General features: G+C 42.8%; 1 protein-coding gene across 1 annotated transcript; it reads right to left on the bottom strand.

Annotated features, from left to right (window-relative positions):
• Window positions 1-6,379: 6,379 nt before the first annotated feature.
• On the bottom strand, window positions 6,380-21,582 carry LOC119735183 (hemicentin-2-like). Its single transcript, XM_038208889.1, has 19 exons — window positions 21,270-21,582; window positions 20,170-20,499; window positions 19,257-19,583; window positions 18,504-18,833; window positions 17,481-17,810; window positions 16,726-17,055; window positions 16,305-16,634; window positions 15,741-16,070; window positions 14,922-15,251; window positions 14,214-14,543; window positions 13,697-13,999; window positions 13,127-13,432; window positions 12,052-12,336; window positions 10,715-11,047; window positions 10,203-10,313; window positions 9,444-9,743; window positions 7,786-7,875; window positions 7,015-7,143; window positions 6,380-6,408 (listed from the first exon to the last, which is right to left on the bottom strand). The coding sequence occupies exons 1-19, from the start codon at window positions 21,580-21,582 to the stop codon at window positions 6,380-6,382; spliced, it is 5,166 nt and encodes a 1,721-aa protein (XP_038064817.1).
• Window positions 21,583-23,396: the final 1,814 nt, after the last annotated feature.

The following is a 23,396-nucleotide window of genomic DNA, read 5'->3' as shown; positions in this document are numbered from 1 at the left end:
ACATCTTTTATAAGCCGCATTGTTTCTTGGTAGATGGTGGAATGCAAGATGATACAAATGTTAGGCTCGGTGTTCCTCTTTACAACAGAAAATGAAACCAGTATATGTACACATAAGATATTAACCATTGTTGACTTGCATGTGATGTGGGATATGACGTCTTGAACACCCGAGGGGCGCATAGCACTCGAGGCCAAGCCGAGGGTGCTATATGCGCCTCGACGGTTTTCTAAACGTCATGTCCCGAATCACAGCAGTCAACAATTGTGTTGTTATACCTCTGTCATGGATTCTTTAGATTTTGATGTAAAAGTCACGAAAACAAACAGCAGTACACACAATCTTCATTACAGTCGAACGTCAAGTTACTCACATGCATGTCGCGTGCTCGAAATAGCCGATCGTCTGCTAAGTTCGCTGCTTCCACTCGTATGTGAAAACATGGTAATAATAGAGTGGGTACCAACGATACAAGCGTTTCATATCGTACGTACTGTAGCGGGATCCTACTGGGCTCTTGTCCGCCAAATCCGGCCAAACGCAAGAAAGGGGGACACACAGACGGGATTTCTAACTCTGAAGGAAGATCTCATTTATTTCGCCAAGCGGACTCTGCGGGCAACTTGCCGCACCGCTACCAGAACTGCAACTGATCAATTCCCAGCATATACATGCACAGTTTCACAAAATGTATTACAATGTTACAACTTTACCCAACCCTGGAATCCAGCCAAGTTCTTCCCGCGCAATTGAACAAAAGAACCCCACTTAGCCAACCTATTTGTAGAGCCTATTTCCAGAGCGCGCGCTAGCCAGACCCAAATCCAGGTCAGGTGCGCGCCGCCGGAGCCCCTCCGCCGGAGCACTAGTGCTAGAAAGCAATGACAACAAAAGTGTGCATAGACTGTCCGTTACACTACCCCCTCCTTAAATTGGGCCTATTCTCCTGAATAAGGGCACATATACAACACATTTTACATGATTCTTATTTTTTTCTTTAACCCAACATTGGGTGTCCTCAAAGGATGTGGAGCAACGTTGATCTGGTCCCCAAAATGGTTACTTAGATCAAACATTAATCCAGCAATCCATGATGACAACCTCTTCAACAGGAAAACATTTTAGAAACAACATGAGAAATCAAACACTTTACTTTGTTTATCAATGGGTGTCCTCAATGGAAGTTGATCAGCGTTGATTCTAGTCCCAAAACTGGTGCACAGAATCAAACAATGATACAACAAACCGTGACGACTACCTTACAACAATTTCAACACTTCTTTTACAGTTTTTTTCTCCATTTTTCTTGTTCACTTCACTTGGAAACTGTCCTTTATGTCCTCACTATTTCACAAAACAATGTCCATCCAAGAGAGAACTTCTCTCCAGTCTCTGTCTGTGTTGCACTTCGCAAGCTTTAGTGTCTTCAGCCAAGTACACAGGTCACATCGCTGTACTCCTGCCACCTGGTCGTTGACTCCCCAACCTTGCTTTGGCCCCGTTGTCTTCCGTGGTGTCTGTCCACGCACTGTTGTCTTCTCCGGCAGCCTTGTCTTCTGTGGTGCACCCCGCACCGGCGGATTCCCTGTCTTCTTCGGCGGCCTCATCTTCTGTGGTGCACCCTGCACCGGCGGATTCCCAGCCTTTGATGCTCCCTGCATCAACGGGTATCCTGTCTTCTGTGGTACTCCCTGTACCTTCGGCCTCGTCTTCTTTGATGCGTCCTGCATCGCCGGATCCGCAGTCTGTTGGCTTACCGTTCTTGTCCCTGTCACCTGCACCTGCGGTCTGAAAGTCAATGTCGTTGCTTGTTCCAGCGGGGCTGCTTTCGCCGGGGGATAGTGCCGCTCCGACTCGGTTGCCGTCACCTGAACATGAAGGTCAGTGTCTTGTGGTCCATTGTCCGTGGTCTGAGTTGCTGTCCCGGCAGTACGGCGGTCGATGAGTTCAGCGTGCTCCGGCTGATCGGCATGCACCAGCGGAGCCGTCCACAACGGTGGATCTGTGTGCATCGATGGAGATGTCCGGAACGATGGAGCTATCGATGTGCAGCTAAAGTCCTCCGCAGCAGTTGGATCAGGACTGGAAAAGTCAGTGCATCCACGAACCTCGATCCGATGGACAGCCGCCATGCTCGCCAGTATCACGGGACGGGGCTCCACGTCAACAGCAGGGCTATCATCGCTCGCAGCGGCCTCCCTACTCGTGGTCTCCCCATTCACGCGACAACCCAGCCTAGCATCAACTGCTGCCCCCGGACTGCTGAACAGGCTTGCTCGTCGTTCATCTTCATCCTGATCCGCACTGGTAGAATCATCGGAGCTGTACATCGCTTCCAATTCGGCGATCATTTTATTGCTCCTCTGCAACACACCTACCGCTGAACCAGTTGCCTGTGGATTACGTCTGTCCGAAGAATGGGCTGATCCACAAATCTGCCGCTCCAAGGAGTCTCCCACCTTCCGAACGTCAATGATGACATCGTTGATGGCGTCCACGATCTCAACTACGGCTCGGCTTTCCGTCATTTCCAGTGATTAGTCAAAAATCCCGTCAATATCCCACCGCTGCCACCATTTGTAGCGGGATCCTACTGGGCTCTTGTCCGCCAAATCCGGCCAAACGCAAGAAAGGGGGACACACAGACGGGATTTCTAACTCTGAAGGAAGATCTCATTTATTTCGCCAAGCGGACTCTGCGGGCAACTTGCCGCACCGCTACCAGAACTGCAACTGATCAATTCCCAGCATATACATGCACAGTTTCACAAAATGTATTACAATGTTACAACTTTACCCAACCCTGGAATCCAGCCAAGTTCTTCCCGCGCAATTGAACAAAAGAACCCCACTTAGCCAACCTATTTGTAGAGCCTATTTCCAGAGCGCGCGCTAGCCAGACCCAAATCCAGGTCAGGTGCGCGCCGCCGGAGCCCCTCCGCCGGAGCACTAGTGCTAGAAAGCAATGACAACAAAAGTGTGCATAGACTGTCCGTTACAGTACTATACGTACAAAGCCTGTGGGATGTGCTATGACTTGTTATAAACTTAACATGTGACCGTTCTAGACCAATGAGAATACAGTATTCAAGACAGAGGCATAACAAATATATTTATTACTTGGCTGGTGTATACAATAGACCTTATGCGTTAAGGCGGAGTCAGAGGACAATGGTGTAATATCGCTTAGGCAGTCATGAGTAAACATGTCGTGCATACATTATCAAATCAAAATAATACAGAGCACCCTCTGTGATACATGCAACGCACAAGGTATGTAAGCTGAAATGTACATTGACAAAATACTTCATTAAACGTGATTATAACATTCTTTGATGGAGGGGATCACAGTTACAAACATTAGTACATTACACCATAATTACCTTTCAATTCTCCTTTTGTCAAAACACATAATACGTTGAAATACATTATACTAAATTAAAGGTAATAATGATTTACAAACACCATAAACAAAGCTACCAAATGGCTTGTGTGAATGTGAGTGAATAATAGTCTCAAGCATCCTGTGAAATCATTGCACATGGCGTGCTGTTATTTTCAAGAAAAGTGAAATGTTTGTACGTTGGGAGAAAACCGATATATTTTTTTTCTTCAGAGTCCCCACTTTACAAAATCGAGTTACTCCGTATCTTGTTTGCAATCTGTTATACATCCGTGAACGGGTGCAAGCCAGCAAGTCTGATTCCCTGACCCGACAATTCCCCGACGTCTATAAATTGCTCCGTTTCGTCTGAAGTAGGGTCAGGGATCCAGACTACAGCATTTTTTTTTTAAAGCATATATCTGAACACAAAACTGTAAGCAGCTCAGTGTTACAATATTTGGTATATTATTCCAACCCTCAAATCCCGCCCGTTTCAGAAAATTAAGCAAAAACAAATGTTAATTGTATATTACATTTAAAGAATGTGCGTACTGAATGCCAAGCTGAATGAAATGTTTACAGCACAGCTACCTAATATTTATCTCAAATAACAAGATCGTCAGCATTTATGTACGTTTCAAAACCTAGAGAGAGTTTCACATCAAGCTGAAACCAGGAGAAGATGTTGACCAAACAGTCCACGATGTCACCTTCTTACGCGAAAGAGGTAACGTCTTCCTCCGGTTCTGGGAAGGAGAGAAAAAAAAGGAGATTCAAGTCTTCAGGAAACCTTTTTGTTTAAAGGTTCACCTAAAATAAGACAGAGTAGTAGTAAATATACACAAGTGGGCATATCAGTTGAGTTCTATAGACTCGATCCGGGTAGGTTATCAATTCTATCATGATGGCCCCCTCCAATGGCGAAAGCATCATACTAGCTATTGTTCAGATAATCCGTCACGGTACAGTTGCTTTGTAAAATAGCATACACAATGGTTTCTCCATTGAAGGGGGCCTCGTGAGTCGATACAGTGATCAAGACATCAAGTGCTCGGAGTCGTCTATAATGTTAACATTTCTTGTACACTATTAAGAGATGTTAAAGTGACGCATTTCGAAGAAGCTAACGTGCTCCGGACGTACCATTCCCCGTGCTCGTCATCCCTTCCCCCCCCCCCAAAAAAAAAATAGTAACTGCAGACCTATTTTGTATCTGAACTTCACTTTGGACCTTATTACTTAGATTGTAATTATTCATTATTTCATCTTACCCAAATTTTCAAATTCCAATGTCTCAGTGACAATACTGTGTTCGTCATCCAATCTACCTGTTCCCTTTCTGTGGAGATAATATATATGTACCATTAAAATAAATACATAACATACATGTGCCTTGAAGTTTTCTTTTTGTTTTCTTTGGTTTGATTTGGGGATATATTATTGTGTCTTGAGGGGTATATTATTGTATCTTTTCCAAATATCAACCAATACATGATGGAGCATCAGGTAATAATTATGCGCAACTAGTTACGTTTAAACACAACGCTCGCTGAGAATTAAAACAACTGAAGCACTCGGTTTTACATTTGGTATTTGTTACTGCAAGATCTAACCAAACGACAGAAAGCAAGTTCTAAGCAAGTTACTTGTGAGAACGAGGTCGAAAATGAAGTAGACCTCGGGAACGAAGTTTGTCCTGACCCCCTTGAAGCGCTGGTTCAACAAAGAATTGGGTGTATGCGCTCTGGCAGAGCCGTATGTTGAGTGTGTTCGATTATTTCCCCCAGCTTACTCGCACCTGGCTTCTCGCGTGATGACAGACATGCGCAGTGGAGCTAAATAAACGAACGGTTTCGGGTAAAGTTTCGTGCAAGAGCTGGAAAGTTGAACCTTTGACATGACACTGAGGCTGCATCCGAATCAACAGTATTGTCTAGAGCTAGGTCTAGGTCCACGCCCATTGAAAATACGCGGGGACGGGCTGACAATAGATGTAGCTGTAGCTCTGGAAGCACACGCGTCATGAGGCGCCCGCAGGACGTCACGTTTGCAGCCATGTTTATTGCATGGCCTAATGGGATACTTACCCAATTAACCGGCTCGGCGAGTCGGTTACTTGGGCCAGGCTTGAGTAAGCGCGAGAATTCACGTGAGAGGTAAATCGAACACTGTCGCGCTTGCACGAGTAAGCGCGGGCGAAGTAATCGAACGCACTCTTAGAGAGAGTTGCGACATGCATGAGAGTCGCACTGTTTGGAACCAAATGGCGGATTATGCATCAGTGCACATATATAATTCGTACACAATAGTCGCACGCTGCACTGTACACATAATGAACGGCCATTATGGTTCAACAGTCTGAAGTTGTCGCAACTCTACGCAGGGTGATTAAAAAAAAACGAAACCCAAATGTCGGGACCATTTTCTTCATGAATTTCTACATGAAGCACTTTCAATATCTAGGATATGAAAGCCCAATTCACAAGCGGTTTTTTAGTATAAGAATCATTCAAATTACCCATGTACTTTTTAAGTTCCGAAATGTTAAACACAACCACCGTTTTAAAGTCACAAAAAGGTACGAGTAATTTCAGCAAAACGAAAACAATTGACACATATCCCTATGTGATTCGTTTCCGTTTTGCTAAAAGAACGCACACCTTTGGTGATCCGTGGACAAAACTTTAAAACGGTGGTTGTGTTGAAAATTCCGTAATTTGAAAAGTACATAGGTGATTTGATTTATTCTTATACTAAAAGAAATGGGCTTTCATATCCTAGATTTTGAAAGTGCTAAATGCAGAACTTTACTAAGAAAGTGGTCCCGACATTTGGGTTTCGTTTTTTGTTACTCACCCTGTATACGGCGTACTACGCTCCGGAGGTTTGAATCTACATTTCAAAGTGTTGTCATGTGAAAAAAAAACCTGATCGTGAATTCACGAGATTATAAACCATTGTGTGAACTCTAATGTCATTTACAAAACACCGTACTTACTTTTTCTTGGCAAGGATTTGACCATCTGCAGGAAAGAAAAAGCAATAAAAGTTACACCTGAGAGTATCACTTTATAATACGTCGTCACAGATCATTTGTAAAGAGTGTGAAATTGAAGAATTATTTTTTTTAAAGAATGCTTTAAAATATTGCTGTTTATTTACTACGTTGTTTGTTAGTAACGACGGTTACTTCTACTCAAAGAGCCAGTGTCGTGTCCAAATTATGTTCATGGAGATCGTTGGTAGAAAGTCGTGGTATCTTTCTCTCACCAACTGATCTCCATATAAAATCAGGATCTAGCCCATTAGAAGTGCATGTCACCGATTTGTAAAGAAAGATATTTCATTAATTGACAGGATACTCAACTAATAATTATGTTTTGGTCCCCCCCCCCCCCCACAAAGGCAACAAAATACATTTTCTGTTTCCGAGAAAAAAAGTGCATACTTTTAAAAATGACTTTTTTTATTTAATATTTTAAAGAATGGGAGTGGTTAGGACTGGTTCCCTCCTCACATTCGAATGAAGGGGTTTGAAAACCAGTGCCGAACTTCACTTCTTAGTACAGCTCGAAATGGCCAACGAGCTTTTCCTTTTTTTTTCACACAGAGATCAGTGCAGCCCTTACCGTGCCCAGAGTTGGTCTTCCGATTTCTGCGATAGAGAACAACAACCAGAGCAATGCTAATCAGCGCGATTATCACCAGAATCACAATAGCGGCAACGAATCCAGAGTTGCTTGTCGATGCACCAACACCTTGTCCAAAAAAATAAGATGTTGAACCTTGAGAAACATTGTTACTTGAGCAGGTTCGAAACGGGTATTTTTTTGGATATCAAGATATTTTGCGATATTACTTCTTTCCAAGAAAATAAAGACAAAGAAATTGATAAATTATGTAAAGCTGCAGAATCATGATCCAAGTTATGTTCCAATAAAAATACTACCAGCCATTTTTTTCTCCAACGGTAGGCCTATATAACTTAATGTAGGTTTCCGGGCCGAACGTGTCAGATTAGATTTATCATTTTCGTGCGTGCATCATGGTGCGATGTTGCTACACTCCAGAAATACGACGTGAATATAATTATGTTGATTTATTTCCTTCAAACTTTAAATTCGACCAGAAAATTGACTCCTCACCACTTATGTGATTGCATGTTCAATAGTGGAGAACTCATGACTTTTCAATCCAACTTAAAGAGTCAGACAGGGTCAATGCCAATTCAACCATGCTTGCCCAATGCCACACCAACCCGTTGAAAACATTGCATCGCGCCCGCCTTCTCATTTGATTATCATGGTATTTTCAGGAGCGTAATGTGCCTTTTGGACGGTTAAAACTGCACACTTTATATTGAAACTCCACCGATTATCCAGCAATATAATTGTCCTAACCTGGCAAGGCGGCCGTTGTTTTATCCTCCACGGGTGTGGCAGTAGAAGGTTGATCGCCACTGCTGAAGGTAGTGGTTTCCGTCGGATTTTCTGGAAACGATCAATGGATTTGAACAGATATAGAGTTAAATGTTCAAAGTAATGTTAATTCTTAAAAAGTACTTTTTATAGTTTAACATGTTTGATTATTTGTCACTTGCGATATCTAATTCTTTTGGTACTATTGTGTTTCAGAGTATATTTCAATCTAAAACTTAAGGAGGGGGCTTTCCAGATCTAAAACAAGGATATGTACGTTAGGTTTGAACATGTTTCAATAAGTGATAGAGATTTGATACAGAATAAGCGCCTTATAAATGCTCACACAAAAGCACCATATTAAAACATGGCTTGTAGGGAGCGTCTTTTATAAGGCACCGTATATTGGCACACTGCCCAACTTCCTGTATAAATTACAAACGCTGCAGTAAGTGCGGTGTATATGTCATAGATATTCTATATCTATGGTATATGTATACGCACGTTCGTGTACGTGCGAAATCGTCCTTTTCGGTCTGCGTGAGTATCTTATAGATCAAGTGCTCTAAACTATAACCTCTTTACTGAGGCAGACCAGATTTTGTAGTACCTGTACATTCTCATTTCATTGTGTCACTATCCCTGCCACTACTGGTCGAATCTTTAGTTTATAGTATGTCACTCAAATGAGTGATTTTGAGGTGAATTTGTATAATCGTCATCCGAAAAGTTTCACGTACAAATCACATGCATGAAGGTTGTTACTCTGAACTGTTTCATGTTGGGTTCATGTGGCGACTGTTGTTCGTTTTTCATTTGCGTTTCGATACCTCAAATACTTTACTTTATCAGGTGTAATCTGGAAGGCGGAGTCCACACTTTCGTACACTGATCTGGCGTTCGGGGAACTTTTTAGAGTAAAGTTGAAATTCATAGGAGAATTTTAATAGCAAATGGGACCCTTAGAGCACTTGAAACTTATTAACTAAAGCCCGGTTGATACTTCACGCGAAAGCGAAATTCGTGACATCAACAATACATTTGAAGCGCGTCCACCATTGTTGACGACATGAATTTCGCTTCGCACATGCTTTCGCGTGAAGTATGAACCGGGCTTTAGACTTTGGCAATTGGAATTAGAATTAAAAAATTGAGAGTTAAAATGTAATTTGACTTGAAATTAGTTTTGTGAGCTTAACCTGGGATTGATGTCAACAGCCAGAAATATTGTAAAGTCTTTGTGAAAGAACAAGTTTTGGAACAAGTACAATTGACTCCTGTTCATACTGTGTTTGTCTTTTTTGCCTTGGTGTTCTTAAATATAACCATTTAAGCGGACCTCAATGGCATACCATTACATTTGTTTATGGTGTAAATCGAAGGCTCTGTATTGTTCCTCTTCCCTTTTATAACTATTTTTTGTAACAGCTCTCATTGGTTTTGTATACGTTTTCTAACAGACATGTTTGGTTCCTGTTCCAGTTCGTTATCGATGATGTCGCACCTGTGTGTCCTCAATTTACACCATAAACAAACGCAACGCTGCAAGGGCAGTCACATACGTTTGCACCTTAACCTTAAGGGGTAAAACCTACATACAATCCCGTTAAACTAAATGTAGCCTAACCAAACACATTTACCAAGAGTTGCAGCGAAGATTCTGACAGGCTCACTGGCGCCAATGACGTTCTCTGAGTAAACCTCGATCTCGTAGACAGTGCTAGGACGCAACTTCCCGACCAGCGTGTACTCGGTGACGTCATGGAGTTTGTTGCTTAGTGTGCTGGGTTTGAAGTCGGTTGTAGCTAGAAGTTCTCGATAATTTACATAGAACCATTGAGGGCTCCCTCCATCGTTCCCAGGGATCCATGTGACTGTGATGGAGTCATGTGAACTTCGGCTTGCATCAATCGACACATTTCGAGGCGACGATGGTGTAGCTTTGGTAATTTTAGAATAACATTCAATTCAATGCATATTGTAGAAGTGGTTCTCGGAAGTTGTGAATAAATAAGTTTTAATTCAAAGAACACATGAAAAAGCAAGGCTTTACAATTTCTTTTGTTATCAGAAAAGTCAAACCAACAGCAAAATTCCATTGATGTAAATGAATGAAAAACCACTCAAGACTTGTCTGCCAGGGTTCTTTAAAAGAGTAAACGTTTCACTCCTTTAAACGTTTCACTCCTTTTTTGGCCAATAATGAAAACCCACACTAAAAGAGTAAAACTTCCACCCCTTATAATTAAAGAACCGTTTGGCGGACAACTATTTGTGGAGTAGTTTTCACTCCTTTACATTGAGAGAGAAAGTTTGCTACAAGACCAAGAAAGGCAAATAAACCATCTGGCACATAGACCCTTATAAATTGAGCGTATAACTATTATTATTTAAGCCACCTTGATATGCAGTGGTTGAACCCTGGTCAACCGGGGAAGTTGTAGTTGCAGCTTCTGTACTTGGCAAGCTCGTAGTCGAACCAATGGATGATGTAGTTGTTTCAACGTCAACTGGTGGAGCAGGAGGTTGAGTCGATCATACCAGGTTTGTTGTGGCAGTGTGGCAAAATTATAGTGACAGCAAGTTCAGTTGACGCAAAAATAAAATGAGATAGAAACAGTTAACAGTTGTAATTACAGCCCCATCTACATCTTCCGTGTATCGATCAATTGCAACGAGACTGACACTTGTAGTGATGTATGGCTTGGCTATGAATGGACACCTTTGCATTTACATGCCATTGAAATTATACATGCTTTAGTCAATAAACAAGTTTTACTGACACTTTAAACTTAGTATCCGTATGGCAGATCGCCAGTGCTTTTTATGGCAAAATCTGTTTCTTTTTTTATCACCGGAGTTTTTTCGTAAAGTAAACAAACCACCAAACGTCACAGGAACAGTGTTTTACCTCTTTCTCTCAACTGAACTCTCAACGTGTCCACCATGCCGACGGTGTTCCCGCTATGACACGAGTAAAAGCCGTAGTCTCCTTCACCGGCCACTCTATTAATGTGCAAGATGCCCCTCAGTGTGTAACCGTAGACAGCACCCCCGCCAGTGAGTGTATCGACCTGAAAGATCCGGCCAGGGTCCGTCTGATTGGTTATCAGGGCGTCCGTTGGGCCCGTCCATGTAATGATGGGGAGGGGGTTTCCCTTGGCTTCACAAACCAGGAGGGCGTTGTCTCCATCGTTTGCCTCCACGACGTTGTCCGTTTCCTTGTTTGTGATTGTTACTCCATCTTTAGGAGACAGAAAATGATTCAGATAACCAGATACATGCGTTTCAGTCTGCTCGTTTTTGCTTTTGAAAATTTCCAAAATGATAGAGGGACAAAATGTGTTGGTGCGTTTCTTCTGGATTAGTGCTCGTGGTTACAAAATCATTCTGGGACTACTTCTTTTTATTTGAAGTTGAGGCAGTAACAACAAAAAAACCGATAAATGCACACGTATCTCCATAAACTCTGTTTCTTTGTAGTTGATGAATCGGGTTTTATTCTTCTTCTGTTTATTTGTTTGACATGAGTGTTTGTCTTCCCAATAATTGATTTAATGCACTTTATAAGTATTCAGAATCTGCCTTCTTGGGCTTGACATCTCCACTAATGCCAGCTGGGAGAAGTATATCTCACTGACATGCGAGTTGGTTGTCTCTATCGAGCTCAGAAGTTTTGTTTACATCATGATGCTATTCTGTACTTAACACCACTATGCGTCCCCTGATGGAATACTGTTGTCACATATTGGAGGGAGCTTCTGCCTGCCTTTATCTCTGTTAGATTGGGTGAAGAAGCGAATCGACAATTTGGTTTGGTGAGGAGTTTGGCTCATTATTATGACCTTTCTCCCACCGTAGGTCATTAAGCAAGCCTCAGTTTGCCCTACAGATATTTCCATGAAAATTGTTCTACCAGTTTGTTTGACTTGGTTCCTCCTGTCAGGGTGTTTGAGCGTGCAACTAGGCTCTCTGCCTCTTCTTACCCATACACTCTAGCTGTAAGGAGATGTAGAACAAATAACTACACTACTAGCTTTTTCCCACGTTCTGTATCTCTTTGGAATGCCTAGAGGCTGTTTCCCTCCATTCAGTGATCTAGCCTCTTTTATGAGGAATATCAATTCCTATACCTTCAGCCTTCCTGAGTAATCTTGCTCTTGTCATCATATTTCTCTTATCTCTATCCCTTTGCCTAGAGTGGCTTCCTTGGGGTGATTTCTTAAAAAAATACTGTAACAGACTTACAGTGTACAGCTACGCCAATCTTTTTAGAGTACGCCACAGGCGGCACGCCATTGTTTCCGCTGCACCTGTACCAACCAGCCTGCGCCCTGCTGATGTTGCGTAGTGTCAGGGTGCTTGTCCCATCGCTGTAAACAGAAGGTAGGGAGTCAGGAGACCCGACTCTCTCCCACGTGATGAAGTCGGCTGGCATTGGATTTGCGTCTGCGCTGCAGGACAGGATGACGTAAGCACCCTCATCGAGAGGTCCAGGTGGATTTGCAGTCGGCTCAGAAAAGTACGGGCGATCTACAAACACAAGCATTTCAAATTCTAACTGAAATACGTCACTGATTTAGTTAGGCCGCACCGGAATATCTTGTGTGGAGCTATTGTCTTAAACCTTCGTCAATAAAAACTACATGTACGAAGGTAACTGCCGACAATAGACGTAGCCGTAGCTCAGGAAGCCCATCTCAGACACAGCCTTAATATCTTTCATTCGAGGGTTACTGCAACTATGTATGGATCATTATTGATGATTCTTTTTCATGACGACTGTTCTCTTATATAAAGTCGTGCAGCTCAGCAAATTTGTCAATCTTGTTCTCTGTTTTCTGATTCATGCCGTACATAATCGTTCCATGACATTGGTAAGTTGGGTAAATGAAAGTGAGGAAGGGCAGTCTGAGATACATGCACTAGTCTATATGATGCGTAAAATCAAAATGGAGATGTGTATTGCTAGTATCCCGAAATAGGTATCTCTCCTTCTCATGGTTCTACTTATAATGGACAGATAGCCGATTCTAATCGAAATGTCCCATTCTGTATCTGGTCTTGAACGTTGTATCAACCGAAAGTTCACGTTCCAAATTAGCCACGTTTAAACAATCTGCCAGCGACGTCGCACTGTGGAGTGACTTATTAATAGCTGACATTGATACAGGTCTCAATTTAAAACCACCCCAAGATGATATTCATATACCTCTCCACGTTTTCCTTACTACGACCTGTCCCAGTGGCTGGAAACAAAATAGTAGTTATGGATATACAATGTAACTCTGCAAGCTACAGAAATAACTAATAACTTTCTCACATGGTACATTCAATGTACAACTGTCGCAAACGGCACTGCATCCTGTATTGGTCGTGCAACACATGTACACGGCTCCATCGTCTGCCCTGGTCAGTACACCAGTCGTGAGATCCAGTCTCGTCACGTTGCCATCGTAGTCGCCATCAGTTATCGCCGGCTGAGGCTGATTGGTCAGCTCCGCATCGTCTCTCATCAGAGTCAAATTGGTAGCTGGGTTGCTACTCTCGGTGACACAGCTGAGGGAGACAGTATCGCCCGATACTACTCTGCGCGGGCAGCCGGTCATGCTGACCATCCTAGTACAATCTGGAGACAGTGCAAATGCGTAGGCTATTCAGGCAGCTTTTGGAAAGAGTACTACATAGCGTGCACGCTACATATTGAAGTCTACCATGAGGTCTGTGGCTCATATAGGTTTCCAGATTCAACACTTCAATCTGCAAAGCCAGTAAGCTGCATTAGCCCAAAGACCATGATAAGCCTCACTGTTGAAATTGCATGTACCTTGAGACCCAAGTTTGTCTCCCGAATACCAAAGTAGCATATTAAATAATATATCTTACAACTTACATTGGACATCTAAGGGGCCAAGGGAGCTTTCTGGACTGACAGGCCACTCATCTCTTTGCGCTGCGCACCGAAGGGTGTCTCTGTTATTATCTTTTACCGGAGTGAAAAGCAAGGTAGTGGTGAACGTATACCGATCATCTTGTGGTATTGAAATGGTTCCGTAACTAGGCAAAGGATCATCTCCGTTGAACCAATGCAATGACCAGTCGGATGGGAACCCCAATGACGCTTGGCATTCCAGGTAGATCGGTGTATCCTCAATCATTGACAAGCTGCCGATGATCATGGGTGTGTCTGGTGGACCTAAACACAACAACAAACAAGAATGGTTACCCATGTTCAAGTATCTTACTAAGGTGATACTAGCTGCAGCAAAGATGCAGGTAAGAATGCAGTGTCTCGTAAGTAGCCTGTGGTCATGATGACATAATATTTCGGCATTTTTTTTCTTTCTTGATCAATCGAGTTTTATCGCATTTCGAATCGTGTTATAGTATCACCCAATTTCAGTAATTACCATTAACAATTAGGGTGACCTCTACAAACGGCAAAGGTGGTTGCGACTCTGCCGTACTGGCCACACACTTCACCTCCTGTCTGTGATTGGTTCTGTTAGGAGTGAACGTCCACGTGTCGGTCGTGTTGACCAATCCGTCGCCTCCTCCCGAAGGCGGGCCTTCGGTACTTTGCGAGACATCATTGAGGAACCACTCAATCATTGGTGATGGTCTGGTTCCCTGAATCTCACACCGAATGGCCATCGGGGTATCTTGGTCTATTTCGACAACGTCTTGGAGTCTGGTACCGTCGGTGTCATACAACAACATCGAGGAAGCTTTCGGTGGCACTTAATTAACAAAACAAAAACGAATACAAAGATGCAATTTTACTTATATGTTTTTAGACTGTGCATGGTGCGTGTAATATTAATGTCATTGTGACAAAACGCTACGTCACACTCAACAAATCGGGCATATTACTGTTAGCATAATATTGGAGGGTCAGCCCGAATCTGCTAGATATCTAAAACCAACGGCTCTTAAGGTTGGACTAAACGTTCTTCTACTAGTGACCAAGCAAGTGAGATTGTAGACATTTGTTCCACAGCAGTGTTATAACCTATGCGCTGTACAACATTGTCAAATACTTGAATTCCGTGGACATCAACGTTCAACCAAGTTTTACTTTCTGAGAAATTATTGCAATCGAACACCATATATCTCACCTTTCACAAACAGCATGACGCTGGTACTAATTCCAACATGGCCGTCTTCATTTGAAACCCTGCACAGTAATACCTGCCTATGCTGGCTGCCTGTTGTGTGCACCGTAATACTACTGGTGCGGTTTGTCCATCCGTCTGTGCTCTCGGTAGTGCTGGTGCTATCTGAGGTAATTTCCTCGCCGTCCAGTGTCCAAGAGAAAGATGCATCTGCATCTATGTCATGTGCTTCACATGTAAACCGATGATTCTCTCCCTCCACCACTTGAGCTACACCACCAGATAAGGGGTAGCTGCCAGCCGAGTCCATTATGAAAAAGTTGGTGGGAGGCGCTGTGATGCACCAACAACGGTTTTCAAAATTAACGAAAGAGTTTAGTGATTCAAGAAGGGTCTGTAGAGACTCTCAAAATGTACCGTCGAGGATAAACAGTGAAACTACTTGTGTTAAATGATCCAGTAGTACGCAATTTGTATGAGCTACTATTCGTCTGCCAACCCTCTTCTCTGAATGACAAATCCAGCTACATCATATCATACCAGTTAAAATCAGGTGACTGCTTTTAATGGTTGAAAATTCCCTGATTAACTAGATTAGCCATGCTTTGACTAGAAGTAATTGATAAGCCAGCTGTATCTACCAGTTACCTCTTTTGTTTGTTGATGGAAATCGACTAGTCACAGTATTTGTAAACACGAATGTGATCTGTCTTTATTTTTTACTAGCTGGTATACAGATGCGTTGCAAGTGAATTGGAAGATGTTTTTGTCCGTCACTAAAATGATCAAGCAATATGAGGGATTAATGGCAAAAACACATACCATTGACATCCAGTGTAACAGTCGCTGACGGGAAAGGTTGCCGTGATTCAGGCGTGCTTGCCACGCACTTCAACTCCAAACCATTGTCTGCTCGAGTAGGGATGAACATAAATGTAGCCGAGGTGTTGACCACATCGTCACCTCCTATAACCGATGGACCGACTGAATCTTGAACACGATCCCCAATGAGCCAGGAAATATCTGCTGCTGGTCTGGTTCCTCGCACTACACAGGTGAAGTTGTGTGGTGCACCTTCCTCGACCCTGACTGTAGACTGAAGCCGGTTCCCGTTGGAATCGTACAATGAAATGTGCGATGCCAATGGGGGAACTTCCAAATGAGAGAAAACGGAAAGCATTTTTGTTTTACAAATAAGACGACTCTCAATCGTTCCGTATATTTTTTTTAAATAATTTATGCCTTTCTTCGAATGGTACTGATGTTTTAACGGAGAAACGAAAGACCTTGTATTTGAACTTCGTTAAAAAAAAGAGGAAAGATAACATGAGAATGCAGGAGATTCAAAAATAAATATGCTATCAATTAAAGTTGAAATCTGTGTACCTTTGACGTCGAGTGTTACGCTAATGGAAATGCCTGGGACGCCATCCTCGTTCGAAGCACTGCACTGCAATGTTTCCCCGTGGTTTCTTCCCACGGCAGACACTGTAGCAATGCTGGTACTGGTAGTCAGTCCATCGTCACCCACTACGTGGATGTTACGATCTGGAGTGAACTGCTGTCTGCCAAGCGTCCACACAAACGAAGCACCTGGGTTGGAGCCTGGTACCTCACAAGTAAACTGGTGGTCAACACCAGCCACTACATACGAGATGGCAACAGTAGACGTGTAGTTTGTTGTCGAGTCAGACAAGGAGATGTTGTCTAGAGGAACTACAAAATCAAATAACATTTTTTTAAAAAGTAACAAACAGGTCCGAGTTACATTATCCATGTCTACATCTTTGTTTCGACGAGAGCTTACCAAAGACATCCAGCGTCACTGCTACAAATGGAAACAGTTGCTGTGACTCTGGCGTACTCGCCACACACTTCACCTCCTGACCACGATGGGTCTCGTCGGGAGTGAATGACCAACTGTCGTTTGTGTTGACTAATCCATCACCTCCTCCGGAGGGCGCACTGGCGTTGCGCTGCGACTGACCGTCGAGAAACCACTGGATGGCTGCTGCTGGTCGTGTACCCTGTACCTTACAGGTGAATGTTTCTGGAGTGGAAGGCTTAACGGCGGCGACGGTATGTAGACTTGTTCCACGTGAGTCATACATCGCCATAGAAGAAGCCTTTGGTGGGACTTGAGTGGAAAAGGGCACAATTATACTATAGAGTTTAAATCATGCTTTGTACTGCGATCTTATTAGTTTAAATGAGTTATATGTACTCCTCTTTGAAGTAAACTGGACTTTGCTCATGACTCAAAACGAAACGGTGTATGTCCTGCTGCAATTAAGCATTTATCAACTTTGGGTGATGCTTATTAAACGGAAAAATTGTTGTCATCGTTGCTGCTTTCGCTGTCATTGTCGTCGTCATTGTCGTCGTTGTTGTCTTCGTTTTCGTCATTGTTGTGTCATTGTCCTTGTCGTTGTCTTCGTCTTCGTCGTCGTTGTCTTTGTCTTCGTCGTCGTTGTCTTCGTCTTCGTCGTTGTTGTTTGTGTCGTCTTTGTCGTGGTTGTTGTTGTTGTCGTTGTCGACGTTGTTGTTGAATTTAATTAATACCTTTGACATCCAGCAACACGCTGACATTGATGCTAGGTTGGAAGACTGTATTCCACGCTTGACACCTCAGTACCTCGTCGTGCTTAATTCTGGTGACCGATACGGTCACAACACTTGTGCTGTTTTTCAATCCATCGGCATCAGTCACATTGGTGATGTAATCTGGTGTGATTCTCTGACTCCCCACCGTCCAATTGATTGAGGCCTCTGGGTCTATTCCCGGCACCATGCAGGTGAACTCGCGATCAACTCCCTCTACTAGATACGCTACACCTCCACTGGATGGGTAGATTCCGGTTGAATCGAATAACATGACGCTTGTCGGGGCAACTATATTTTGATAAAATACAGTAACTCAAAAAATATGTTCAAATATGTCCGTTGATGTCATCCTTTGGCACATCTTTAATGTGTGTAAAAAGCAACAAGCTATGTTTATAGTTGGTAGAATGTAGCTCATTTTGTATGCAAAGTGTATAGACAGGTTTGGTTGTTGGCTTCACCGAGACTATAATCATATTGCGAATCTCAACAAACTTATCGATCTACAGTTTAAATAAAGCGCTTAGAAGGTCAGTGTTTCTGTAAGGTGCAGTGACGGTTTGTCGTTCATTTTAATCAGGTCTCTTTTGTGGATGGATAGTGTGGTTTAACATTAACGTGACCAACACAACCGCGAATTGAGTGTCCAGCATAGCAAAGGCAGTTTCTGCTTGGTGATGTAATAGACATGCAAGCCAAAGGTTAATTTAGGCAATGACCAGTAATTGTTGTGACATGGGTAGGAGCCTATGTTTGTGCATATGTGAAGTTCTGGAATTATCAGTAGGCCCTTACATACGGGATCTACCCGATGTTCCCCAATACCTATGCTCCCCAATACCTATGTCCTCCAACATCCTTATGGTTAGGGTTTGAATAAGGGTTAGATGGTGAGGGTTAGGGTTAGGGTAGGGGTACAAAGGGATTGGGAAACATAGGTATTGGGGGACATAGGTAGCACCCTTTACATACTATGCCTACCGTTGACGTGCAGTGTGACATTGACCGAGGGGTACTGCTGCTGTGACTGTGTTGTGTTCGCGACACACTTTACCTCCTGACCCTCATTGTCTCTAATCGGTGTGAAGGACCAGTTGCCTCTGGTGGTAACAAAGTCATTGCCTACAGCAAGTGCTTGCATGATGGTGTGCTTCAGCACGCTGTCTAGGTACCACTCAATCGTCACAGCCGTTTGTCTTATCAGCATCTCGCAGACGAAGGTAGTCCCTATACCTTGGTATACCTCGGCTGTCTCTCCTAAGATTGTCCCACCGGAATCGTGCAGTGACATGGCCGATACCTTAGGTGGTGCTTTAAACAAAGAAATACATAATACGATTTCAACAATCATGGCGAACTGGAAAACTTTTTTCGCTCTGCGTTAAAAAGTAGCATATTAACCAACCTGAGAGTCCAAAATCGTTTAGTTTTTCAAAAAGTATACTTTGTTTGTATCCACCAGCTGGCGCAGGTGGAACACAGGCGCAGGTGACCAGCGATACCTTGGAGCTCTCATTTGAACAAAAAAAAACATTTGTTGGTGAATAATGTCCTCGTGCACTAAACCATGCATTGACCATAGCAGTAAGCTACCAACAATGCGTGACCTATATGTTTCCTTCATACGTTTTTTCCATCACAGCGTCAGTGGGTGCGATCGAACTGCAATGTTTCAATTACAGCAAATTGTTTTCAGGACCTGATAATGATAAGAGCGACACAGTGAAGACCCACCTCTCACATCAAGCGTGATGCTGATGGAAATGCCCGGATGTCCATCCTCATTCGACGCTTTGCATCGCAACATCAGTCCGTTATCATCTGCTGTTGGTACCACAGTAGCAACACTTGTACTGGTAGTCAGCCCGATGGTACCAGTGTCGTGATTGTTCGATGCTGTGATGTGCTGCTGACCGATCGTCCACGTGAAGGAGGCTCCTGGATCGATGTTCGGCACGACACAGGTAAACTGGTGTCCCAACCCTTCGACGAGGTGTGCTGTGCCGCCAGTGGGTAGAAAGCTCCCAGTTGAATCGGATAGAGTGATGTTGACAGGATATGCTATTGGACCAAAAACCATCATTGTGAGTGCATGCCACCCTCTATTTGTACATACCACTGTGCCTGACATCTTTCAACTTTCAGCTCCTTATTTCCGTACTTCCCTTGTATCGTTTTCAGTGAGTCCAATTTCACCATTTGTAGATTGGGTGAGTGAAGCATACACCGATGTGTATTTGTGATTCGATGGTCTATTTCTGCTCGAAACAAAGGGCTGGCATTTTGCCATCATTTTAAACAAAAAATCATGTCCTTACCAAATTGATACAAATAAACCATCAGATTCAAAAGTCATATGTAAGAAATAAAGTAGAGTATTTTATCATCTTGAACCTCAGTATAGTTGATGGGTTATGAGGCCGATTATTAAAAACCGGACATTCGATGTCCAAGTTTGACATATCTGCAGGTTAGTTAGGATTCATGTCACTTGTTGAAACATCGCAACTGCAGCAGCTATTAATCTGTAAAATATAGGTAGGATACGAAGTATAAGGATATTTTTTCAAGGTAATATTTATCTTTCGGATGACAAAATAAATCGTGATTAGTGATTACATAGCACGTAATTGCACTCGATACGTACCAAAGACAGACAGTGTGACCGTATCTGATGGGTATGGATACCGTGACGCTGCAGTTCTCGCAACACATTTCACAACTTGAACGTGTCTGGTCCCATTAGGAGTAAACGTCCAAGTTGCCGTCGTATTGACCAAATTCTCGTCATCTACATCGGATGGGTAGGAGGTGTTGTGCAAGGTCTCGTTGAGGTACCACTCTATGATTGGAGCTGGTCTGGTGTCCAATACCTCACACACAAAAGTAAGCGGTATACCGTACAAGACGTCTGCGGTCGGTCCGAACATGGTACCATTAAAGTCGAAGAGTGTAATGGAAGACGATGTCGGCAGTACTAACCAAAGAAAAAATGTTCAGGATGAAAGTGTCAATCGCATACAACATTTATCAGCTCCAAATCAAGGTCTGGTTTTGTAGGCCTACATGCTGTTTTTACATGAAATATTTTCTTTTGTTTTTCTTTACAGGGTGTTTTAAGTTACAGGGTGTTTTCGTTACAGAGTTTTGTTTTTCGTTACAGAGTTTGAAAAGGTAGAATTGTTTTTTAATACGGTTCAGACTTCAAATAGTATACACCTCTCAAGGTTGTAATCCAAACCAGATGTTATAGAATATTGCGCATTGTAACTCTAATCAACATGTATAGCTATCCAATGTATTAGAAAGTGAAAATGTCCGGTGGTGGGCCTACATGCTGTGTTTTTTTTTACATGAAATAGTTTCTTTTGTTTTTCGTTAAAGGGTGCCGTGGATTTCGGACTTGTGGGACTGAATTGAAAACATTGTAAATCGGGTTCGTGGGTTCAATCCCAGCAAGGCTGAGGTAAATGTGCGTATTGCAAGCTACGCCTCCACTGCCAAATGTTAATCGTCTGTGTCAAAAATAATAGCATCAAGCTATTGACAGGAATGCTTTTAAAGTCCTGGTGGTATGAGTCATAGGATATAACGCCATGAACAAAACAGTTGACTAATCTGTGTTTTAATTTTGATTTATGCTGTTTCTTCATTGCGTTTACTATTGGAACTACCTGCCAAGTATTGTACAGTAAGTCGTCATCATAGGTTCGTGCAGTCAACCTGAGAGTCGGTCTCAATACTTACCTTGAACATCGAGGTAAATAGTCACCTCGACGCCAGAATGACCATCGTGGCTTGACGCGTGACACTTCAGCGATTCCCCTTGCATGGACCAGGACACTGTCAATGTTGCGTAGCTGGTACTGGTGGTTAAAAAGGTAGACTTCTTCTGGTGAGTGGTCGTGTCCTGTGGTATCACCTGACTCCCCAGCGTCCAAACGAAAGATGCCCCCGGGTCAATGTCTGGTACCACGCATTTGAACTGATGGTAAGTCCCGTTTGCAAGGTAGGCCGTGTCACCACTTAAGTAGAGTCCGTTGAAGTCGGACAGATTCATGGTAGTTGGGAGTACTGTACAAACAAATAAAACAGTGGTACGTTTACGTTGTGATCAGTACACAACAAAACATGTCGGGTCAGACAACATTCAAGGTTTTTGTTTCTGGACAAAACTTCATTTGTATGAGTCAGCGTCATATATGATAAATTTAGATTTTAGAGTTTCCAATACTCAAACAGTTTGGATCGATCTAGTAGTAGAAGAAACTTCAAGATTTGTTTAAAGGAAATTTTAGTTTCCGGATCCCCTGAAATGTTCATAATTCTTCTATATTCCTGGGGGAAAAACAAGCCATACAAGGATGTAAATTTAAGATATCGGAATGGAGGATTATTATTATTGTCCTTTTACCAAGACTGCTTGTGGTGATGTCATCGATAGCAATATCTCCCTGATAGTTGCTTCCCCGTATGGCTTCAATGGCTACTCTGAAACTCCAAGTGATATGTGTTATATTTGTCTCAGCTTGGAGCCACGTTGATCCGTTGGTCTGCTCACCAGTCTTCGTGAAGAGAAGGCTTCCGTCATCCAGCGTTCCGTTAGCCGGGAACTGGTAGACGTTAAGGGTTCCTTTCAACGTCGGGCACATTTAAGGAGAAAGCATGTTGAGTTGTTGAGTATAAATTTATAAAAAATGAAAGTAAATTGAAGAGGGAGCAGCCCAAATGTCGTTCAACAAAATTTACTCCATAATAGAGTTCACATTTCAAACCACCTAAAATTGATATCATGAACAGCGCCACTCTATGTGTCAACCCTCTCTCCTGTTTTTTTTATCCAAAGTGCGAAGAGAAGCAGACACTAGCTCTCATTGTGCTTATCACGCCCTTATACCGAAGAACAACACATCATGATCCAGAGAATAATTCAAGAACACTTTCCCTTCAAAAAAGAATTGTTGGTGAACATACCAGTTGTGCTTCCGTGCATGTTGTACCAGAAGTTGATAAACCACGTTAGGCCAGGAAAGTCTGGATTGTACTCGAACGTGCCGCTTAGAAGTACAGCATTATCCCCGGCACTGCGTGGACTACTTGCTTCAAAGTAGCAGTAATGACCGGTGCTGTCTAGTATAAAAAAAATTTAAAAAGAGAAAAGAAACTGTTATTTACCGTCGAAAATGTGTAAGCAAATGATGCGTGCAAGCAATAATCGAAACCAGGAGTGGCCTCAATTTGGTAGGTTTTTAATGCAATGACATCCAAAATTCTTTGGACATGAACATTCCTTTAAAATGGGGAAATCAACGGTCAGCTGAGTGTGACTGGTTGAAAATACAAGACTCATCACATCGGCTGTTTTCATACACATTTCACCTTTCCTCTCTTTCTGTCCTGCATGGTTTATTATGGGGCAGCTTTTTAGATTCTGAATTAATATCCTATACATAGGTGTTAAACGTTGCTTGGACATTATGTTTACTCAATCAACTCTGAATGTTTAAAAGTGTGTCTGACTCTGTAGTTACTTATCATCGGGGCAACTTACTAGCATTAGTCCGGTCGAAATCTGGGCCAGTCCCGTCGGATTCTGTCGGTCCCTGCTGTCGACACCTCCAGTCAGTGTCGTCTTCAGTAGACTGGTTCCATCCACATGTATTGTTCTCGAAGTTGCAGTCAGCACATGGAGCTGAAAATAAGAATTGAAAAATGATTGTTTAAACTAATTCCATTGGTTCTAGCTTGGCGAGGTCGTTTTTCACTACTACATACTGCTTTCAATGTCGCCGAATCGGCTCTTTTGTTGCTGCTCTAGTCAGAGCTGCTGTCATTGATAGTAATTGTGTTGTTCTGTACGACACTTTGCGTGTG

This window comes from Patiria miniata, unplaced genomic scaffold (assembly GCF_015706575.1).
Source record: "Patiria miniata isolate m_02_andy unplaced genomic scaffold, ASM1570657v1 HiC_scaffold_29, whole genome shotgun sequence".
Classification (NCBI taxonomy): Eukaryota; Metazoa; Echinodermata; class Asteroidea; order Valvatida; family Asterinidae; genus Patiria; species Patiria miniata.
The sequence above is the reverse complement of the archived record's forward strand: the minus strand, read 5'-3'. Positions and strand labels throughout refer to the sequence as shown.

Coding starts and splice junctions, on each gene's coding strand:
- LOC119735183 (XM_038208889.1), bottom strand. CDS start 21,582: ATGAATCTGTCCGACTTCAACGGACTCTACTTAAGTGGTGACACGGCC. Junction 19,584..20,169: donor GGTCACACTGTCTGTCTTTG/GTACGTATCGAG, acceptor TTGGTCCAATAG/CATATCCTGTCAACATCACT. Junction 17,056..17,480: donor CGTGTTGCTGGATGTCAAAG/GTATTAATTAAA, acceptor TTTCCACTCAAG/TCCCACCAAAGGCTTCTTCT.